The sequence below is a fragment of the Protopterus annectens genome, chromosome 11.part0 (assembly GCF_019279795.1).
Source record: "Protopterus annectens isolate FY-2018-M chromosome 11.part0, PAN1.0, whole genome shotgun sequence".
In the NCBI taxonomy this organism is placed as follows: Eukaryota; Metazoa; Chordata; order Ceratodontiformes; family Protopteridae; genus Protopterus; species Protopterus annectens.
Window position 1 is genome coordinate 35,868,573 of NC_056745.1, and position 19,105 is coordinate 35,887,677.

General features: G+C 37.8%; 1 protein-coding gene across 1 annotated transcript in view; it reads right to left on the reverse strand.

Annotated features, from left to right (window-relative positions):
- Window positions 1-19,105, reverse strand: part of LOC122815992 (bile acid-CoA:amino acid N-acyltransferase-like) — a 351,946-nt gene that overhangs the window by 212,273 nt on the left and 120,568 nt on the right. The window contains exon 5 of the mRNA XM_044088870.1: window positions 8,541-8,713. Coding sequence (XP_043944805.1) covers window positions 8,541-8,713 — 173 coding nt within the window. The remainder of the gene's footprint in view (window positions 1-8,540; window positions 8,714-19,105) is intronic.

Consider the following 19,105-nt stretch of genomic DNA (forward strand, 5'->3'; position numbering starts at 1 on the left):
CAGGTTACTGGTTAAGGCTCTTGCCACCCCTATAGTGCCTTTTTAAGGCAAAGTTCAAAGGACAAAACCACCACCATAACAGGTACAAGCATGCAAAATCTGAAGGTAATGCTACTCAATGCTACAAATCTAAACTTCAAAATGTACTCTCTTGAGGCACTCCTAAAAAATGGAGAACATCGATATCTGTGCAGTAACCAAGACCTGGTTCAAGGCTCCAGAGCCCACCTCTGCAATACCAAGCTACAACTCTTACCACACTTTTCGGCCACCAAACCAGGACCAAAACACTGAAGGCAGAGGAGTGTCCATATTCACCAAGGATCTTCACACCTCCAAGCTAGGTGCCCAACACAATGCGTCTGAAATTCACCAGGTGCAACTAACACTAGGTGAGACTGCAATCCAAATTGTAACTTGCTACAAATCCTCCACCATGCACCGAGATTCTCACTAGACCTTTCTAAAGGGTCAATATTATATATTCGAACTTTCAAAACTTCGAGTCCCATATGTTCGACAACGTATGATCGAAGTTTACAAGTTCAAATATATAATAAAAAAAATACTTACCTTAATGGAGCAGGCAGGGGGGCTCGCCCCCCTGCACCCACCACCCCCTACTTAAATATACCAACTCTGAGATTGCACTTCAGTGCAGAAAAGGGAAATTCTCCCATTCTGCACTGAACAGTGCCTTTACGTTAAACCTTCGAACTCTTGAAATTTCAGTCATATGGTGTCAACCATATGACATTCGAAATTTCAAGTGTTCGAGGTTCTAATAGGAACCCTTTCTAAACATACTGGAAAATATTAAGATGCAACCAATCACCCTAATACTGGGTGATTTCAACTCCCCTGCCATTAACTGGGAAAACTGCTCGTATACCAACACCTTTGCCCAACGGTTCTCGGAATTCATAAATTCCAATGCCTTGGATCAACTAATCCATAGTCCCACAAGGGGCTCCAATATCCTAGAGCTGGTCATTACCAACATGGGAAATTGATGCTCCACAACTATGAACACCCCCTCATTGGTCAGGTCTGACCATAAGCTAATCACCCTTGACATCCAAATCCCTCCCCCACCCCCCCAGTAAGGAAACCTCTGTAAAAAAAACTTCTCCAAAGCCAACTTCATGCTACTCAAGTCAGGAGTGACAAACCTCATGTCACCCATGCAGATGGGAGCTGAAAGTTCGACTGCTGAGTCCTACACTAAGGCACTGTATGAGCACATCCACTCATGCATGAATCATGCCATCCCAAATAGAACCAAGATGGTCTCCTCCAAAAAGAGGAAGCCGATCTGGTGGTCCCCTGCCATGAACAAACTTTACAACTAAAGGAAGAAACTGTTACAGAAAAGAGGAAAATCCCAGGATGCAAAAAACTCCCTTACCAGCCTCAGTAAGAAGCTGAGATCTCTCATAAAATCCTCCAAAGCTAGTTATGAAAATAAAATTGCCAAAGATTTCAAAGACAACCACAAGGCATTCTACAGCTATGTCAAGAATCTAAATTGCAATGCTCAGATCTGCTCTGAGATACAACAGAATGGCATTAAATATACTGATCCCAAGGATATTGCCAATATCCTGGCAGATCAATTCAGTGCCAACTTCACCCACCTTTCAGCCCCTAAAGGGCCCATCTCAATACCGAAAGATTGCCAAATTCCGGTAATAATGGCTACACAGGTACAAAACACACTCTCCAAAGCTAAGAATACAGCAACCATGGGACCAGATGACATCCTGAGCTGTGTACTACATGAACTACAAAATGAACTGGCACCTCACCTAAGTGTCATGTTTAATCATAGCCTAACCTCAAGCTTTGTGCCCACTGAGTGGTGCACAGCTATAGTTATCCCACTCCACAAGGGGGGATCCAACTTGGATCCTGGGAACTACAGCCCCATCAGTTTGATGAGCCTGATATGCAAGGCCATGGAATGTATTATCATGGAACTTATAAACAAAGAAATTGGCAACCTTCAAACACTGGAGCACCCCCCCAGTTTGGGTTTGTGAAGGGCCAATCTTGTCTCCTGAACCTGATTGACTTCTTTGAATCAGTCTCTAGAGCTGTGGACGAGGGTAAGGAAGTCCACACAGCCTATCTGGACCTCGTCAAGGCCTTTGATACCATCCTCCACTCTGGAATCATAGATAAACTTACTAAGCTGGGAATTAATCCCTACGTCACTCCATGGGTTGCCAGCTGGCTTACTGACAGAACCCACACTGTAAAAGTAGCCAACTCAAAATCCAGCTCTAGACAAGTGACAAGTGGAGTACCTCAGGGTTCAGTCCTGGGACTGCTCTTATTTGGCATCTACTTCTCTGAAATACAGGCTAACACTATGGGACTCTGGCTAACAAAGTTCGCAGATGACTGCAAATTGGGAGCCCTTATCGAATTCCCAAATGATGTGGATATTCTACAAAAGGGCCTTACAGAAACAGATGTTTCATGCCAGAGCCATGGGCTTAAGCTTAATGCCAAGAAATGTATAGTTATCCCCTTTGGGACAAAACATATACCCGTGAATTACCACATAGGCGGCAGTACACTAATTACCGAAAGTGTGATGAGAGACTTAGGGACACAGGTGGACAGTGGTCTTACCTTCAATAACCACATCACTACAACAGTCAGAAAATCCTTCTATGTAGCACACCTCATCACTAAGGGCTTTTCATCCAGAAAAAAGGAGGTCATTGTCCCACTGTCCTCATCCCTCATTAGACCCATTATAGAATACAATGCCCCATTTCATATGTACTTCTCAAGACATCTGCAACAACTGGAAAGGCTGCAGAAATACCTCACTAAAAGAATCACAGGCCTAAAGTAGATGCCCTATGCTGACTGTCTAAAAAAACTCCAGCTATACTCTGTCGCATATTGTCTACTTAGAGGCGATCTCTGCTTAACATACAAGGCCATGTAGAGCTGTTGGACATGCTACACTTAACGAAATCCCAATCTCTCAGAGCCACACGCTCCATGGATCTAAACCTTGTCATCACAATGAACAAAACTTGCTGGAGGGATAGATTCCTGACCCAGGAGACTCCCCAGACTCTGGAATAGACTGCCCATACACGTCAAGCAGAGTGCCTATTTGTCCCTCTTCAAAAAGTACCTTGATGATTGAATGGAGGATAGGAAATTCACCCTGGGGATCACATCAGTCACCCTGCAAGACAGAGGTCCAGGGAAGTAAATATTGTGGGAAGAAATATCCAGGAAATTGTTATGGCTAGGCCTGTATAGACCCTATGGCCGATAGCCTAGTACCAAGCTATGAACCTATGTACCTATGTAATATGTAGTTACACTAATAATTAGATCCCTTTGTGTATTATATTTACATACGTGTATTTTACTCTGTTTAGTTACTACTACAAATAATGTTATTTTTTTTCCTTTTTCTTCTGAGTGCCTTTAGTGTACCTCTGGTGTGGGTTGAAGCTGAGAATGGTCATTTACGTGGTTATCTAATGAAACAGATAAACAAATAAGCCAGTGCAGACATGCTGTTCATACAGACAGCACAGATACAGTTGGCATAGGATGAAGCAGGAGGCAGCCAAAAGTTTTTAATGTGTACATAACTGTATCAGAAAAACATTCACAGCAGAAATACCCAAGTTCATATGTTTACTCAAACCACAATAAATACAGAGAAGAGACAAGAACTAAAACTCTTAACAATATCCATGTTTGCAGTGGAAAAACTGGACTGCTTTCCAGGTTCTGGAGCATACCAACAAAAAACAGAAATCTTCAGAGCAGTATTTAGTATCTCTCCACACTGCCCCAGGGCAGCTCTGTGATGGGAGTGGTTTCATTAAATAAACATTTTTGGCAACCAATCACAGTATATTGATGGGAGTGGTTTCTTTAAATAAACATTTTTGGCAACCAATCACAGTATATTGATGGGAGTGGTTTCTTTAAATAAACATTGTTGGCAACCAATCACAGTATATTGATGGGAGTGATTTCTTTAAATAAACATTTTTGGCAGCCAATCACAGCATATCAGTGTTCTTCAAACAACATACGACATGATGCTGTCATCGGGGAGGTGTTGTGCTTTCATTTTCTGCAGAAGAAGTTCCAACATCATTCACATCATCAAGCCACAAATTAAAACCAGTATCTGGAGACGAGGTCCCCACGTCAGGACACTCCGTCCATTATAAGCAAGTGTGCAGCAACCAGGACTTGTACCTTCCATTATAACATACATTTTGTGCCTGGCATAGATGTACTTACTTTACATTACAGGTGTACCTGGTTTGTTTCACTTACCACCACATTTTGATAAGGCAGTTCACAACACATGGCCACACACAGAGCAAGATAGACATAACTTTTATGAACTATAAGTGTTGTCATCTTAGTACTGTTCAGGTTTCCTTTAATACTTGAAAAGCATTCACACCACCAATGTGTGCTCCACAAAATGGAAAATATGATTTGGGGGGCCACGCTGTAATGAAAGTTGCCATCAAGGTACTCCATATCTCACAAGCCTTGTAACATTTGACTTATTACCTTTACAAAAAAGCACACTATCTCACACAGCACATTACCAACTATTCTGGTCAGAGGTACATCATACAACAGAAAAAGTGTTTTGTGTGTATGACTGCTTTGAGTCAACTACAATTTAATGGGGTTGGGTTTAGTAGTCAAAACTACTCACAAAGCTGAACCATAAACAATTGAGGCATATAGAATTTTAAATGTGCAACATATATTTTATTGCTAATTATTTGGCCTGATAATCGATCATTCCAGCAACACTGGGAGAGCAGGGGAGCCAGACCTCAGTAAAGAATAAAATACAGTAAATTATATTCCAGAATATTAGCCAGCTTATTCAATATAGTATGATTTCTCCTAACTATGAGATAGTTACCTGAGTTCAGGTAACAATTTGGGCACCTGCTAGAGCCGTCAGGGGTCAAGGAAGGAATGATGGAGCTTAGCTCATTTGCCTTTCTTAGAGGGAGGGAGAGAAATGATGCAAATGTGAAGTGGAACTGGTCATTCTAGCTGCAGAGAATATAAGAACTGAGAATAGGTTTTATGGATGGGGGAGGACAAGGGGGTATGTCCACCCTTGGGCCTGTGACACAGTCTCTCCTAGTATGCAGCCATCAATGCATGAATCAAAGTTATAAAAAAGGGATAACAAAAAAACATTTTTTACATGGAGTGCAAGCCCCTGTACCTTGCTATTTATGCATACCAGTTCTGAGATTGTACTACAGTGGAGGAAGGGCAAATTGTAGGCCTCCACTATACTCAGTCTTGCACGTCCAAACATTGGCGATGTTGGAAAAGTGAATTTATGAGCTATTTAACTTGTATTTCAAGTGCTCTAACTTTTGAAAGCTAAATTCAAGCACTTGTGTATATATATGTATATCTGTGTGTGTGTGTGTGTGTGTGTGTGTGTGTGTGTGTGTGTGTGTGTGTGTGTGTGTGTGTGTGTGTGTGTGTGTGCATATCTATCTATATATATATATATATATATATATATATATATATATATATATATATATACACACACACACACACACACACACATATATATATATATATATATATATATATATATATATATATATATATATATATATGTATGTATATATATATATATATATATATATATATATATATATATATAGGAGCACTATATAATCCCGAAATTCTGAAATATCAAATTTCAGAATCCTGAGATTATATAGCTGAAAGCTCTAAATACCAAAATACCAGAAGCACGAATTTCAAAATCCCAAAATTTGAAGATGTTGAAGTAGTACTTCTGCTGTTGCAGTTTGTGAATGAATAGGTGGAAGTTCAGGTAAGTATCTATGTGTAAGTGTGTTGGTTATGGGCTTTAGTGTGTGTTGTGACTGTGATGTGGGTGTGCGAGAGGAATGTAGGTGTGTGGCGGTGTTTTTATGTATGTCTGTGTAGTGCGACTTTGGAGTTAGTATATTTAAGCAGGGGGTGTGGGGGGGTGCAGCCCCCCTCATGGGGGGTGCAGGGGGGGTTGCCCCTTGCTTGTTTGTAGTGTAGGTTTGTGTGCTGGGGAAGGTGCGTGTATGTTTGTGGTGTATGGTTAGTGTAGTGTTTGTGATATTTCAGGATTTCGGGATTATAAAGTGAACTATATGTATATGTATATATAGATATACTCACTTTCACTTTCATTGATACACCTGTATTTCAACCATGCATAAGCTGACCACAAAACGTTAACAGCAGTATCAATATACTACCAGGCATGAGCTGAGAAACAACCTCACTGCATGCAAAATTTAAATTAAAACCAACACCCCACTCCCCCTGCATATTATATATACTAACTCTAAGATCGCATAATATCAGGGAAAGGGCATAGTCCCCAACCCCAAGAATGGTGTGATCTCACACACTGGTGACAAAACATCACTTAGAGCAAAGCCATTCCCCTCATGCATATATGGATATTTATATACATATATAAATGGGTGTCTGTCATTTCATATAAAAACAAAATATTGACACACATCTTATCTAAACTCGCTTCATCTAAACCGGAAAAATTCAAAAGAGGAACAGAAAAAACATTTTTTTTCTGCAGTAGTGCAAGCCATTGCACTCCGTATGTGGGTGGGCTCTAACCCCACCCCACTCTTAATCTATATATAAGAATTCCATGATCACACAACAGTAGAAGGGGAAATATCACTGGAAGTGCACTAGCAGTCTATACAATCCAGCAGACTGATAAAGCAAACTGCAATATTTACAAATCTTTAAGAAAACTAATACCAATAATCAAAAATTATAAACTTTCCTCATTATCAAAGCAATAAGTAGTAAAATGTATTGAATAATATAATTAGATAAAATGTGATTAGATAGTTTTTATGACTTCTGATTAGACAACTTATATGTCACCCATTTATATATGTGTGTGTGTGTGTGTGTGTGTGTGTGTGTGTGTGTGTGTGTGTGTGATATATATATATATATATATATATATATATATATATATATATATATATATATATATATATATATATATATATATATATATACATACACGTGTTTTCCAGAATACAATGATAATATACAATCAGTATTGTCCTGAAATTAAAAGCTACCTTCAGATGGCCTCAGCTTATTTTATATTTTGATAATAGTCAGAGTTTAGTTACATAAATGTTCACTTGCATTAGCAATGTAAGAGTAATGCAACCAGTAATCTGCTACAGCTGTATGTAGGCAATTTGATGTGCATAACAAATATCCTGTTATACATGTAGGACAAGCAAGTAGAGTGAGATCTTTGAAGCCATGCTGTACTTCGGCAAGGTCACGTGCACGCAGTAAACTATTTTATGATGCAATCCATGTGACTACGCATTTCTTTGGTTTATGCAGCACACACCGAAGAACTGTATGGAAAAGACGTGCCATAGTAAGGTTCCAGAATAAGGCAATAAAACTGATTGTTTAACTGTCCTTTCTTACATGTTACAACAATATTTATAGGTTCATAGGTAAGTACTAGGCTAGCTGCCATTGTGGGCCATTTTAAACCTAACCAATTTACCTTTTTATGCTGGAAATTACCTCTCCCATTGGTTTATAGATTGGCCTTAACCATCCCATGGTCGATAATTATATTATCCCTAATGACAATACCACAGTATGCCCTTGGAGCTGCAGTACTCTGCAGTACTCTGTTGTGCTCTGAGATTTTCTGAGTTTCTTGTCATATAGCAGCATATTATAATGTTATCCGCAAGTTTTGTGCAAAAATTAATGTAATGCGCAAGATTCCAAGAGCTTTATGGAATCTAGCCCTATGTGTGCTGACAGACTGCTAGACACAGCAAAAAAAAAAGGGGTGCATATTATTACAGATTTTTTACTTTGTCCCACATACTCTTTAGCACAAAAAAAAATAAAATAAAACCCCGTGACTTTTTACAGTGTCTGTGTTATGTTGTCTGTGAGCATAACAGAACCACCTTCTAAACTTCCTTTTAAAGATGAATTTTAGTCCTGTATGCATTAAATATGTTTCTGATGCTGGTTACACTAGGAGCTTAACTATAATGCAGTTATCTTGATCTACTGAAGGAACCTCCCACAAGTGTTGTAGCTGTGAAAATAAATAACTGAATGCCACTTTCAGTAAAGCATGTACTAAGTTTGTTCTCCCTTCTCTCCTGCAGCCCTGTACTCCACTATCAGTCATCAGTGAGCTAAAACACAAACACCACTGGTGCTGAAAGTGGTTTTCATGAAATTTACTTTGTATCTTCAACACTTGCAGCAAGAGCGTTCAGGCAACTAACATGCCCAACAATATTTTGCCCAATAGTTTTTTTGACATGAGGCAGTCTTCTTTCACTGTAGTGTAATTTGGTGCAATCTGAACAGTTGCTAACAATTAGAAACTACTTTCTAAATGAGGATTATGTGCAAAGATTTCAAAAATGTACCTCAAAATAATCTTTTGTCACACCAAAGTACCAAGCAGGGTATGTGAGATCTTCATGGTTGATATATGCCAAGACTAGTGTTGCAAATCCATGAGACGCCAAGGGACCAGCATGGAAATCAGCAATCCCACTAATTCCCAAAATGTTTAATATTCCAGGAAATGGACCAGGCCCTAATCAAAGACAAAAGACAATAACAAAACGTAGTATTTTAATAAGTTCTGAACATAAAGGTAATACATACTATATGTTCCAATATGCTGATAGCACAGACTTCATTAACAAAACAAGGTTCATGGTATTATATGGGTAATAAGTGATGATATCTCCCCTTTGTCCATGCACAGATTGTAAGAACTGTAAAGACTAGTGGATGAAAGTCATTTATGTAGATACTTTGGTGCTGAATAATCTTCTTCTACAGAGCTTTTGTGATGTGTAACTCAGTAATATGACAGTATCATTACCTTTTTTATTACATTTTACTGTTGATGTTTTATCTACCCTTGTCATTATAAATGATTTTAGTAGTACTGCTATGACGATCATGTAGTCATTGTGATAGTTCGCTGGTCTATGTTGAAAGTTTGCATTTAATTATACTTTTTCTTTTGTTCTTTAGTGACATTTAATAATAATGATTTAGTGTAATTTATGGTTATGTTGATGTCTTTAGGTAGAATCACTGACACCATATAATTACAGAATGGTATGCATATCCTCATTTCACTGAATGATGACTATTGAAAAGAGTAGGAAAGTACTCCATCCAAATGTCTCCTAGTATCATTAATTCCATCTTGGAGTCTCCTTTGAAAAGAGGCTACTAACCTAGTGGGACTGACTCTGTCAGCAAAGGATAATTAGGCCATTAGGCACTTCCACTGGTGACAGCTGATAACTGCCCCAGTCAGTAACTGTTGTGACCTACAGAAACTGATAAGGTACAAACAGACTGATGAATATAAATTCTCAGAATTTGTGGAAGCTGTCACATTAATGACAGGACTCCCATTAATTGCAACTATTATGACAAAGGAAATGTTTCTAAGTTTTGCTTGTTTATAGTCCAGCATGTGTACAGCATGTGTGAGTTCATCATATGATCCTTGTTGTTTTGAGATTACCAAAGAAGACGGGTAAAAATATATCATAATTTAAGAGACAGTGTTCTGCCTGGCAATGTTCTTTAGCAATTCTTCTCCCTGATAAAAAGAAAATAATCTATTCTATACTTTTTAGGAGAGATATACTATATGTCATAAATCCTAAAGCTCCAATGATATGCAGACAAAATAAAAAGACAGAAAGGTCTGTTGTAAAATGCAGACATAGAGATGTTTGTACTACCCTAAGACAGGCTATCATTTGAAGTAAAAATTTCACTGAAGAAAAGAAGAAAGTTTTGCACAGAAAGTGACTTTGATTTTAATAACCTTCTCTTTCCTTTCACAGAAAGATCTAATTCTACAAATTATGTTTAAGATAGCAAAAATTTTCCTTTCTAGATTTCCCTCCTCATCTGACTTCTGGATTTGGGCATTATGCCAAAAGTGGTCAAATAAATCATCAGTAACTTTTTATGAGTTCAAAAGAAAGTTAATCTTATGGGTGGTTGAATGTGACATTACAGGTTTTTTAATTTAATTCCTCACACTTCTACAAAGTTTCATTGTAGACCTTTATTTAATGCTAATGTTATACTGTTGTATTAATGAGAACTCCTAATTGATCAGACACAGGAAATGTGCATTTGCATGCAAGCTAATGTACTTTGATATTTTTGCAGGTATTTGCTGTTAAAGGCATGTACAAGATTGCACATAAGTAATTATAAATGCATTCAAGTATGACTACACATGCACACATGTGCAGACATATACTGATTGTTACCATCACACCCATATAATGGAGAAGACAACAGGCTTATGCAGTTATCTTTGAGTTTTATTTCATTTTTAATTTTTAATGCTTAAGACTGGATAAAGAATATGTGAATTACTTGTACATGTTAATGTTTTTCTGATGAACCATAGAATTTAATTACAAAAATACATGTACAAAACACTATTAAGTTAATGGTAACAGAAATTCAGGCATATTTAAAATATGATTTGCTGGTAAACCTCTGCAGTGTATAAAGATGTAGAGTTTATAAATGATAAATAAAATGTAAATATTTTGTCTGTTCTGAAAGATGCAATGAAAACGGGAGACATTCTCTATGTTTAAATAGGCCCCATAAATGTACAGAAGGTACATGATTTTTATTTCCAAACAGGGCAAAGTGAAGAGTAATCAGATTTTTGCTAAAATGTGATTTTTACAAACTGCATTTGTTAATAATAAAATAATTACCAAGTTGATTACACATTTAACAGTGACATTTTAGTACAGCTCTCTCGTTAGTTAAAGGATGATTTGTGAGCTATGAAACATCAGAATGTTAAATTATGCCACACAGTGTGGTCATAGATCAAATTGTTCAAAGTAACATATTTGCCAAGTAGAAAGGTGATGTGGAAATTTAAATTCTTTGGCAAAAGTTGTTTTGACTAAATTCATATTCCTTCTTATTGTCACAAGATAAACATCCTAGATAAACTTAAATCAGCAGTAAATTTAATGAGTCAATATTGCAAGATAGACTGGTTTGTTCATGCAACTGTTGTTGTTGTTGTTATCTTTCGGCTTTTCCTGCTTAGGGGTCGCCACAGCGGAACTCCGGTCCGCTAATGATTGGCAGTAGAGTTTCACGAACGTCGAGGTGCCAGCTCGACATTCAACCTTCGACGAAGGCATGCCCATTTACGCATGTCTTTCAAACGCCCATCCAACCGCGGAGAGGACATGCAGACTCCACACAGAAGGCACTCCCCGCACTCCAGCCAAGAATCGAACAGGAGAACCTCTTGCTGTGAGGCAACAATGCTACCGCTGCACCACTGCGGATGTTCATGCAAGTGTATGGTTTATAAAAAGTTTCATTTCCTGATATGCTTTTACAGGATGGAGACCTAAAGACAACAGAGGCAAGTCTTCTTAAACAATAATGCACTGATCTTAGGAAATACCTCACTGATTTCTGAGTGGAATGAAAAGCGATCATGATTTAATACATAATGTAAACAAAAGGTTAAGAAAGTTATCACTGTTTTAAATTCTAGCCACAGTTAAACAAATCAGTAATAACCAAGGAGAAAAAAAGGGTTATAATAGCAAATACTTCTGTTGTTCTTTTTTAATTAGCTCAAGAGAGAAACTAAGCAGGTAAACAAGAATAAGCTGTTATATGGCTGAAATGTTTGAAGTTTCAATTTTTTTGTGTTTACAATGAAAATGAAGTGAAACATTCAAGGTATTTAAATCAAACGATCCAAGGTTCAATTCCTGGCTAATCAGTGACTGTTATTCTGACACATAAGCAATTAGGTATATAGTTGCATACAGTAAATTTCAGTAAAAGTATATATTTTATGTCAGAAAACTACAAATAATGTTTTCATTGTTATTCCATGGTTTATAAACAAAATCTCACATGAATTTTGTAAAAGGATTTCAACAATGTTAAAATTGTGGGTAGACTTATGAAAACCTTCATTCATGTAGATGGTGATAACTAACAAAAATCGGTAGTTGCTTCAAACAAATAGTAACTCTTGTAGTGTATTTGTGTTCAGATAATTTTTACACATGCATGTGCGGATTTTCACAAAAAAGTCATTTTTCTTGAACTTACAGGGAACTAGATATGAGAGCATTCCAAAGGCAGTTTTCATGCTCAGATTTTTCCTGCATGAGTTTTATGATGTGTAGTTAGTAATTCTCAAATCTGTTTAAGGAAAATATAAGTAAAATAGAACTAATTAATTAATTAAATTGATCGGTTAATTAGGGGCAGAGGTTGTAAAATGTTAGGAAAATAATGAAAATATATTAAAAATCTTGAGACAAAAATTTGTAGCACTACTTGTAGAGTTAAATATGATGCACCTGACAGTGTGAAGAATATTTTTCTGTCTGTGGATCGGGGCAGAGTTTCTTAGGAAGTGTGAGAGAAGTTTAATGGTTATAATTTTATTTTATAGTGACACTGATAAAAGGGTTAGTTTATTAAAACAGATTTAATTGCTTTCATGTTTTGAAGAAAAGAGCATAACAACAAGGATGGCAGTTGGCAGAGAGGAATAGGTGAAGGAATTGCAGTTCCCTTAGTACAGAGTTTGATTCTCTCCGTTCTCCTCTGCCTGCTGTATCACCTTGAGAAAGTCATTCATTCACTCACTCACCCACACAATCAGATTGTTTCTGAGAAAGGAGCTACATGTCCAGTGAAGTAACCTGGTCAACAAATGGCTGTTAAGGCACAACAAAATTGTTAGAATTCTATTAATAGGAAATACTATCATTTTATGTTTGTATTTACTAGACAGTTTCCATGATATGCACAGCAGGTACATATGATTTTCCTGATATGCATAATATGTGTTTCTGTTTTTTATAACATGCACAGTTTGTTTACATGATCTTTGTGCTCAAGATGCATATATAATTTAGCTGACAGTTTTCAAAATCCTTTTGAAGACCAATGTGATGTTCATTGCAATGTGTTATTGCTACCCGAGGAAGCAGTAAAGATTATTTAATGAAATTCAGACTGTTGAAGAGCAAACCTTAAAGGTAAGACATCAAGGAATATGAAAAATGGAAAAATACTAACAGGATGTTACAGATTCTGTTTAAAAGGCAAATGGTTTCAAGAAGACATGATTTTAATACATGTGAGAAGAAAAACTGAAAACTGTACATTGCAGATTGGCTTGTGGATGTGAACAAATGTGGGGTGAATGCAAAATAGCTGTTAAACGCAGCAGAATTCATGGAGATTAACCTCTGGCCTTTGTGACATGAAATCAAATATACAGACATTTCTGTAGTTAGCACAGGTAAATAAAATGTATTAATCCTCAGTGAGAAAGGCAACAATGTGTGAGGTAAAATACTGTGCAATCATGTCAGGCAATGAAAAAAGGTTTTAAAGATTGTCTGGGAACATTTTTAAGTTGTAAATGTTCTATATGCCAAAGGAGGTGATGGCTTACCATGACATGGATAACCAATCTGTTTCCAGGTTGGGAATAATATTTTTAGAAGGCTTTCATTAAAGTGTCTATAATTCTAATCTTACTATATTTCATCTGTAGGACATTATTAAAATTGTACAAGATTGGTACTAGAACATTAATAATGGTTATGCATATAAAACCATCACTCCATGATGCCTTTTTTCATTTTTATACATGGGATTAGTGTCACTTCAACAGTGACAATCAACTACAGCCAACATTCATATCACCAGGTAGCTAGCCCTGCCATGTTTTTTCTTCCCTACCACACACTCACATGCACAACTTTGATCAATTTAGAGTGTCCAATTCACCTGCTACATATTTTTGGGATCTGGGTATAAACTAGAGCACCTGGAGGAAACCCACGCAAACACAGGGAGGACATGCATACTCCACACAGATGGCAACCCAACTGGGTGGTAATTACCAGATATGCTCAGAATTAATCCAAAATGACAAAAAATACACTGAACCCACAGACATTGCCAACATCCTAGCTGACAGGTTCAGCGCAAACTTCTCCCCCCCTCCCCACCAAAGGGCAAATATCTATCCCAGCAGAGTGCTGCCCCCCTGACATCTCAGATGCTCAGGTAAGAGCCACCCTCTCCAAAGCAAAAAACACAGCATCAATGGGACCAGACAGTGTCCCGGGCAGCATCCTACATGAACTCCAAGAAGAGTTAAACCCAAACATAAAACTACTGTTCAATCTCAGCCTTACTACAGGATATGTGCCCAAAGAGTGGCGTACAGCAACAGTGGTCCCTCTCCATAAAGGTGGTGCCTCAAAGGATCCTGGAAACTATCGCCCCATAAGCCTGACTAGCTTGGTCTGCAAAGCTATGGAAAGGATCATCATGGACCTCATAAATAAAGATATTGGGGACCTACAGACACTGGATCCTACCCAGTTCGGCTTTGTTAAGGGCAGATCCTGCCTCTTAAACCTGGTTGATTTCTTTGAAACAATCACCAAGGCCATTGACGAGGGGAAGGTGGTCCACACAGCCTACCTGGACCTCGCAAAAGCCTTCAATACAATACCCCACTCGGGCATTATAGATAAGTTCACCAGCTTAAATATAAACCCCTATGTCACTAGATGGATTGCAAACTGGCTCAAGGACAGAACCCACGTGGTTAGAATTGCTGGAGCCATGTCAGACTCCAAACCAGTTACAAGTGGTGTCCCACAAGGCTCAGTCCTGGGACCTCTCTTGTTCGGTATATATTTCTCAGAGGTACAGGCCAACACAGAAGGACTGTGGCTGACCAAGTTCGCAGATGACTGCAAACTAGGCGCCATAATCGACTCTCCAGCCGACACAAGCATCCTCCAAAAGGGCCTCATAGAAACAGACAACTGGTGCCAGAGCCATGGCCTCAAGCTAAATGCCAAAAGTGTATAGTCATCCCCTTTGGCAAAACAAAGTGCCCACAAATTACCACATAGGTTGTAATCCATTAAGTACAGAAGAAGTAATTAGGGACCTGGGGACCCAAGTTGATAGCAATCTCTCATTTGACAACCACGTGGCCAAAGTGGTTAGAAAATATTATATATAGCCCACCTAATCATGAAGGGATTCACATCTAGGTCAGGGAGGTCATCGTGCCTCTTTACTCATCCCTCATCAGGCCCATAATTGAGTACAATGCCCCCTTTGGGATGTACCTTACCAGACACCTGCAGCAACTGGAAAGACCCCAAAAGTACCTCACCAAGAGGATCAAAGGGCTCAAACAGATGCCATATGCTGCCCGGTTAAAGAAACTCCAGCTCTACTCAGTGGCATACCGCCTGTTCAGAGGCAATCTGTGCCTGACGTATAAAGCCATGACCAACCTGGAATTAATGGACATGCTGCACCTCAGAAAATCCAAATCCCATCGAGCTACGCACTCGAGAGACTTGAACCTCAGCACTGAAATAAATAGGACATGCTGGAGGGACAGATTCATAACCCAGAGGCTCCCTTCACTCTGGAATAAAATCCCAGTCCAGGTTAGGCAGAGTCCCTCATTGACTCTCTTCAAGAGGAATCTTGATGAGTGGATGGGAGATCATAGGTTTACCCCGGGTATCACTTCTGTGTCACTGTTAGACAGAGGCACAGTATACTAACCTCGAAAAAGGGCATAGCAAAATAAATTTAAAATGGGTGGCGAAAGCCAAACACATTCTGGCTAGGCTTATAAATGCCCTAGGGCAGATAGCCTAGTATGAACCTATGAATCTATGAACCTATAACTGAACAGGAAAATTTGTTGCTGTGAGGCAAAATGCTATCTGCTGCATGTGAATGCATGGAATAAGTGCTACCATTCAAACACTCAAGACAGAAGGTGTGTTTCCTACAACTTATGCATCTCCTACTAAGTTATTTCTCAGTGGAAATCTAAAGATAGCATGATTAAATGGTTATCTAAAGTAGCTTAAACTCAGAACTCCTATAACAACTTTGTTAAGTAGATAAAAGTTTGATTTATTGATAAAAGATGAATCAAAGGGAGATATATTAGACTTAGTTTGAAACATAAAATATATATATATATATATATATATATATATATATATATATATATATATATATATATACACACACATATATATATATATATATATATATATATATATGTGTGTGTGTGTGTGTGTGTGTGTGTGTGTGTGTGTGTTTATATATAAATAAATGGATCTAGGACGTTTGTTCGAGTGAGCAAATGACCGAAACCCAAACGACCGGGCATGCTTATGTGAAAGTGCTATTCACCGAAGAAGCACTTTCGCATAAGTATGCCTGTTTCTGAGGCTGTACTACAGTGCGGGTAAGGGAAATTTCCCTTTTCTCCACTGTAGTGCGGTCTTAGAGGGAGAATATTAAAGTAAGAGGGTGTGGGGAGTGCAGGGGGGTGAAGCCCCAACATATATATATATATATATATATGTGTGTGTGTGTGTGTGTGTGTGTGTGTGTGTGTGTGTGTGTGTGTGTGTGTGTGTGTGTGTGTGTGTGTGTGTGTGTGTGTGTGTGTATTATAGACATATGTATGTATATGTACGTATATAAGCATCACTGATGATGTCAACAGGCACTGGGAACTAAGGTCAGGTGACATGATGCCAGGGTAATCCTATGGGCTAGGCTTGTAAAGGCTCTGGGGCCATTAGCCTAGTACACACCTACGAACCTACGAGCCTATGATGCTTTTTTGTTATGAGATAAAGAAACACTGAGTGCTTGAGTGAAGCAGTTTGAAACATAAATACTATATCAGTATAGTCTGGTCTTGTTTTGCTACAGGTCTTGTGAATGAATACAACTTTGCTTGTATAATTGTGTGAATGAAGTCATGAGAAAGTGCAGAGTAAGTGAAAACATGGTGATCAATGGCCTCTGAATAAGAATTGCACATTTCTACTGCCAGTCAAGGTAGTGAACAAAGATCGGATGGAATGTTCTAAAGTGACTTGACCCATGTATTTAGTTCTGTAGTTTTTCTGTGTTAGTGTTAGTCTAAACTTGTTATTACTGTAGTTTACATGTGTTGATATCTATTCAGACAGTAAATGTTTATACAAGCTGCTTTCAATGTCTTAGTAGTTGTATCGCAATGATGGATGGGACATCAACATGGACATGAATTTAAAGGATGCAGAAGAATCGATAAATTACTGAATGTTACGGAGAATCCACTATTGAAACATTTATCCACAAATAGTATGGCTAGTACAGCAGACAAAGGTACGTCTAAGATAGATTTGTTTAAATAAGGAAATGCATGCCTTGGAAGACAAACTTTTTAAGTTGAAAAGATACCAAATCCAAAGATTATATTTTGAGGCATTCCTTCATTTTCAAATTGTATCTCAGGTCCTTAGGGTATTAAACATGCCGAGTCAAGGAGAATGGATTCTGGAATTACTTAAATTATGGCAACAACTGAATATAGAAACAGGCTTCTCATATATGAAATTGCTTAATCTGTATTGTAAAGCAGAAGAACAGAAACTAGTGGATAGTGTATGGAGCTGACAAGCTAAGTTGTATGATTTGTACCTGGAACACATGGTGGACTCTAAGTTTAAGGAATTATTTGATACTGTAGCCTTATTTGAAACTAAATGAATTCAAAGTAAGTCTAAGAAAATAGAGAGAGATATCCGGGACTTTCGATTAGGTAGAGTTTTCACCTGGCCAAGACAGTGAGATAATAAATCTAATGTCACTTGTGACAAAGATAGTGTGGTGTTGCAACAAGGAAGTATTGTTTTTATTACAACTTCTATGGGTCACGATGGTAACATCAATGAGAACATGTCCATTCCTGGCATGTAGTTTACCTGTATTACTTATGTGCAAGAAGCTGTAGATTCTAAGCAGATTAATTTGAGGAAGGAAATTAGAGACAATATTAGTACTTCTGGCAACATAGCAAATAATATGGCAATTTTAGAAGGGTCACATGCACCAGTAGTATGACCAAAAAACTCTTCATATATGGCCTCAAAAAAACAGCCATTTATGAAGTTACCACTCCCGATACATCAGAGGGGCAACTACAATCAAAGTTGATCATGAAGCAGGGGAGACAGAAGCAGAAATTTGTTCCAGACAGATAAGGCTATCATATCATCAAGAAATAATGGAAAACGATGAGCAATCCTTAATATGGAATAATTCCCATAGGATCCTTTCCCTGAATGAGAACTCTGTGCTTGAAAAGGGTCTTACGTTCATTCCTTCACAATCTGCAGACTTAGCAGAGACTGTCCTGGATCTCAATTTATTTATCCAGAATGTTATGCTGAAAATGGTTTACCCAGACTCTAATAAAGGTACTGAAAATCATTTTACATATAAAAAACTAGTAGTATAATTCCTGTGACTTATCCTTTATTGGAAACTTTGGTAAATTATGTACTGATGACTTGTATGATTTATTTAATAACACTAGACATAGAAAAAGGTTTTATAATTTGAATATTCATGAATGACAGGCACTGAGAGAATTACAAAATAATCTTAACATTACTATAAAACCAGCCGATAAAGGTGGACCTACAGTTATAATGCATACTAGTTACTATATTAGGGTTATGGGAGAAATGTTGAATGAGATTTCCACCTATCGCCGGATTAATTTGAGATATTTATAAAATGAAGAATAATATTGATCAGGTCCTGCTGTAATTACTGAACACTAGGGCTATTATAGAAGAGTTGTATAATTATTGCCTTGTTGAATACCTAAGAATACCATGTATACAGGGTATTCCTAAGATTCACAAAAATCCATGTACTCCTCCATTGAGACCGATTGTGTCAGGAGCCAGTTGGCTTATAGAACTATGCTCAGTTTTTATTGAGAAACATTTGTGTCCAGTTTTGAACTTTAATAAATATATTTTACATGATACAACAATTTTTTTGC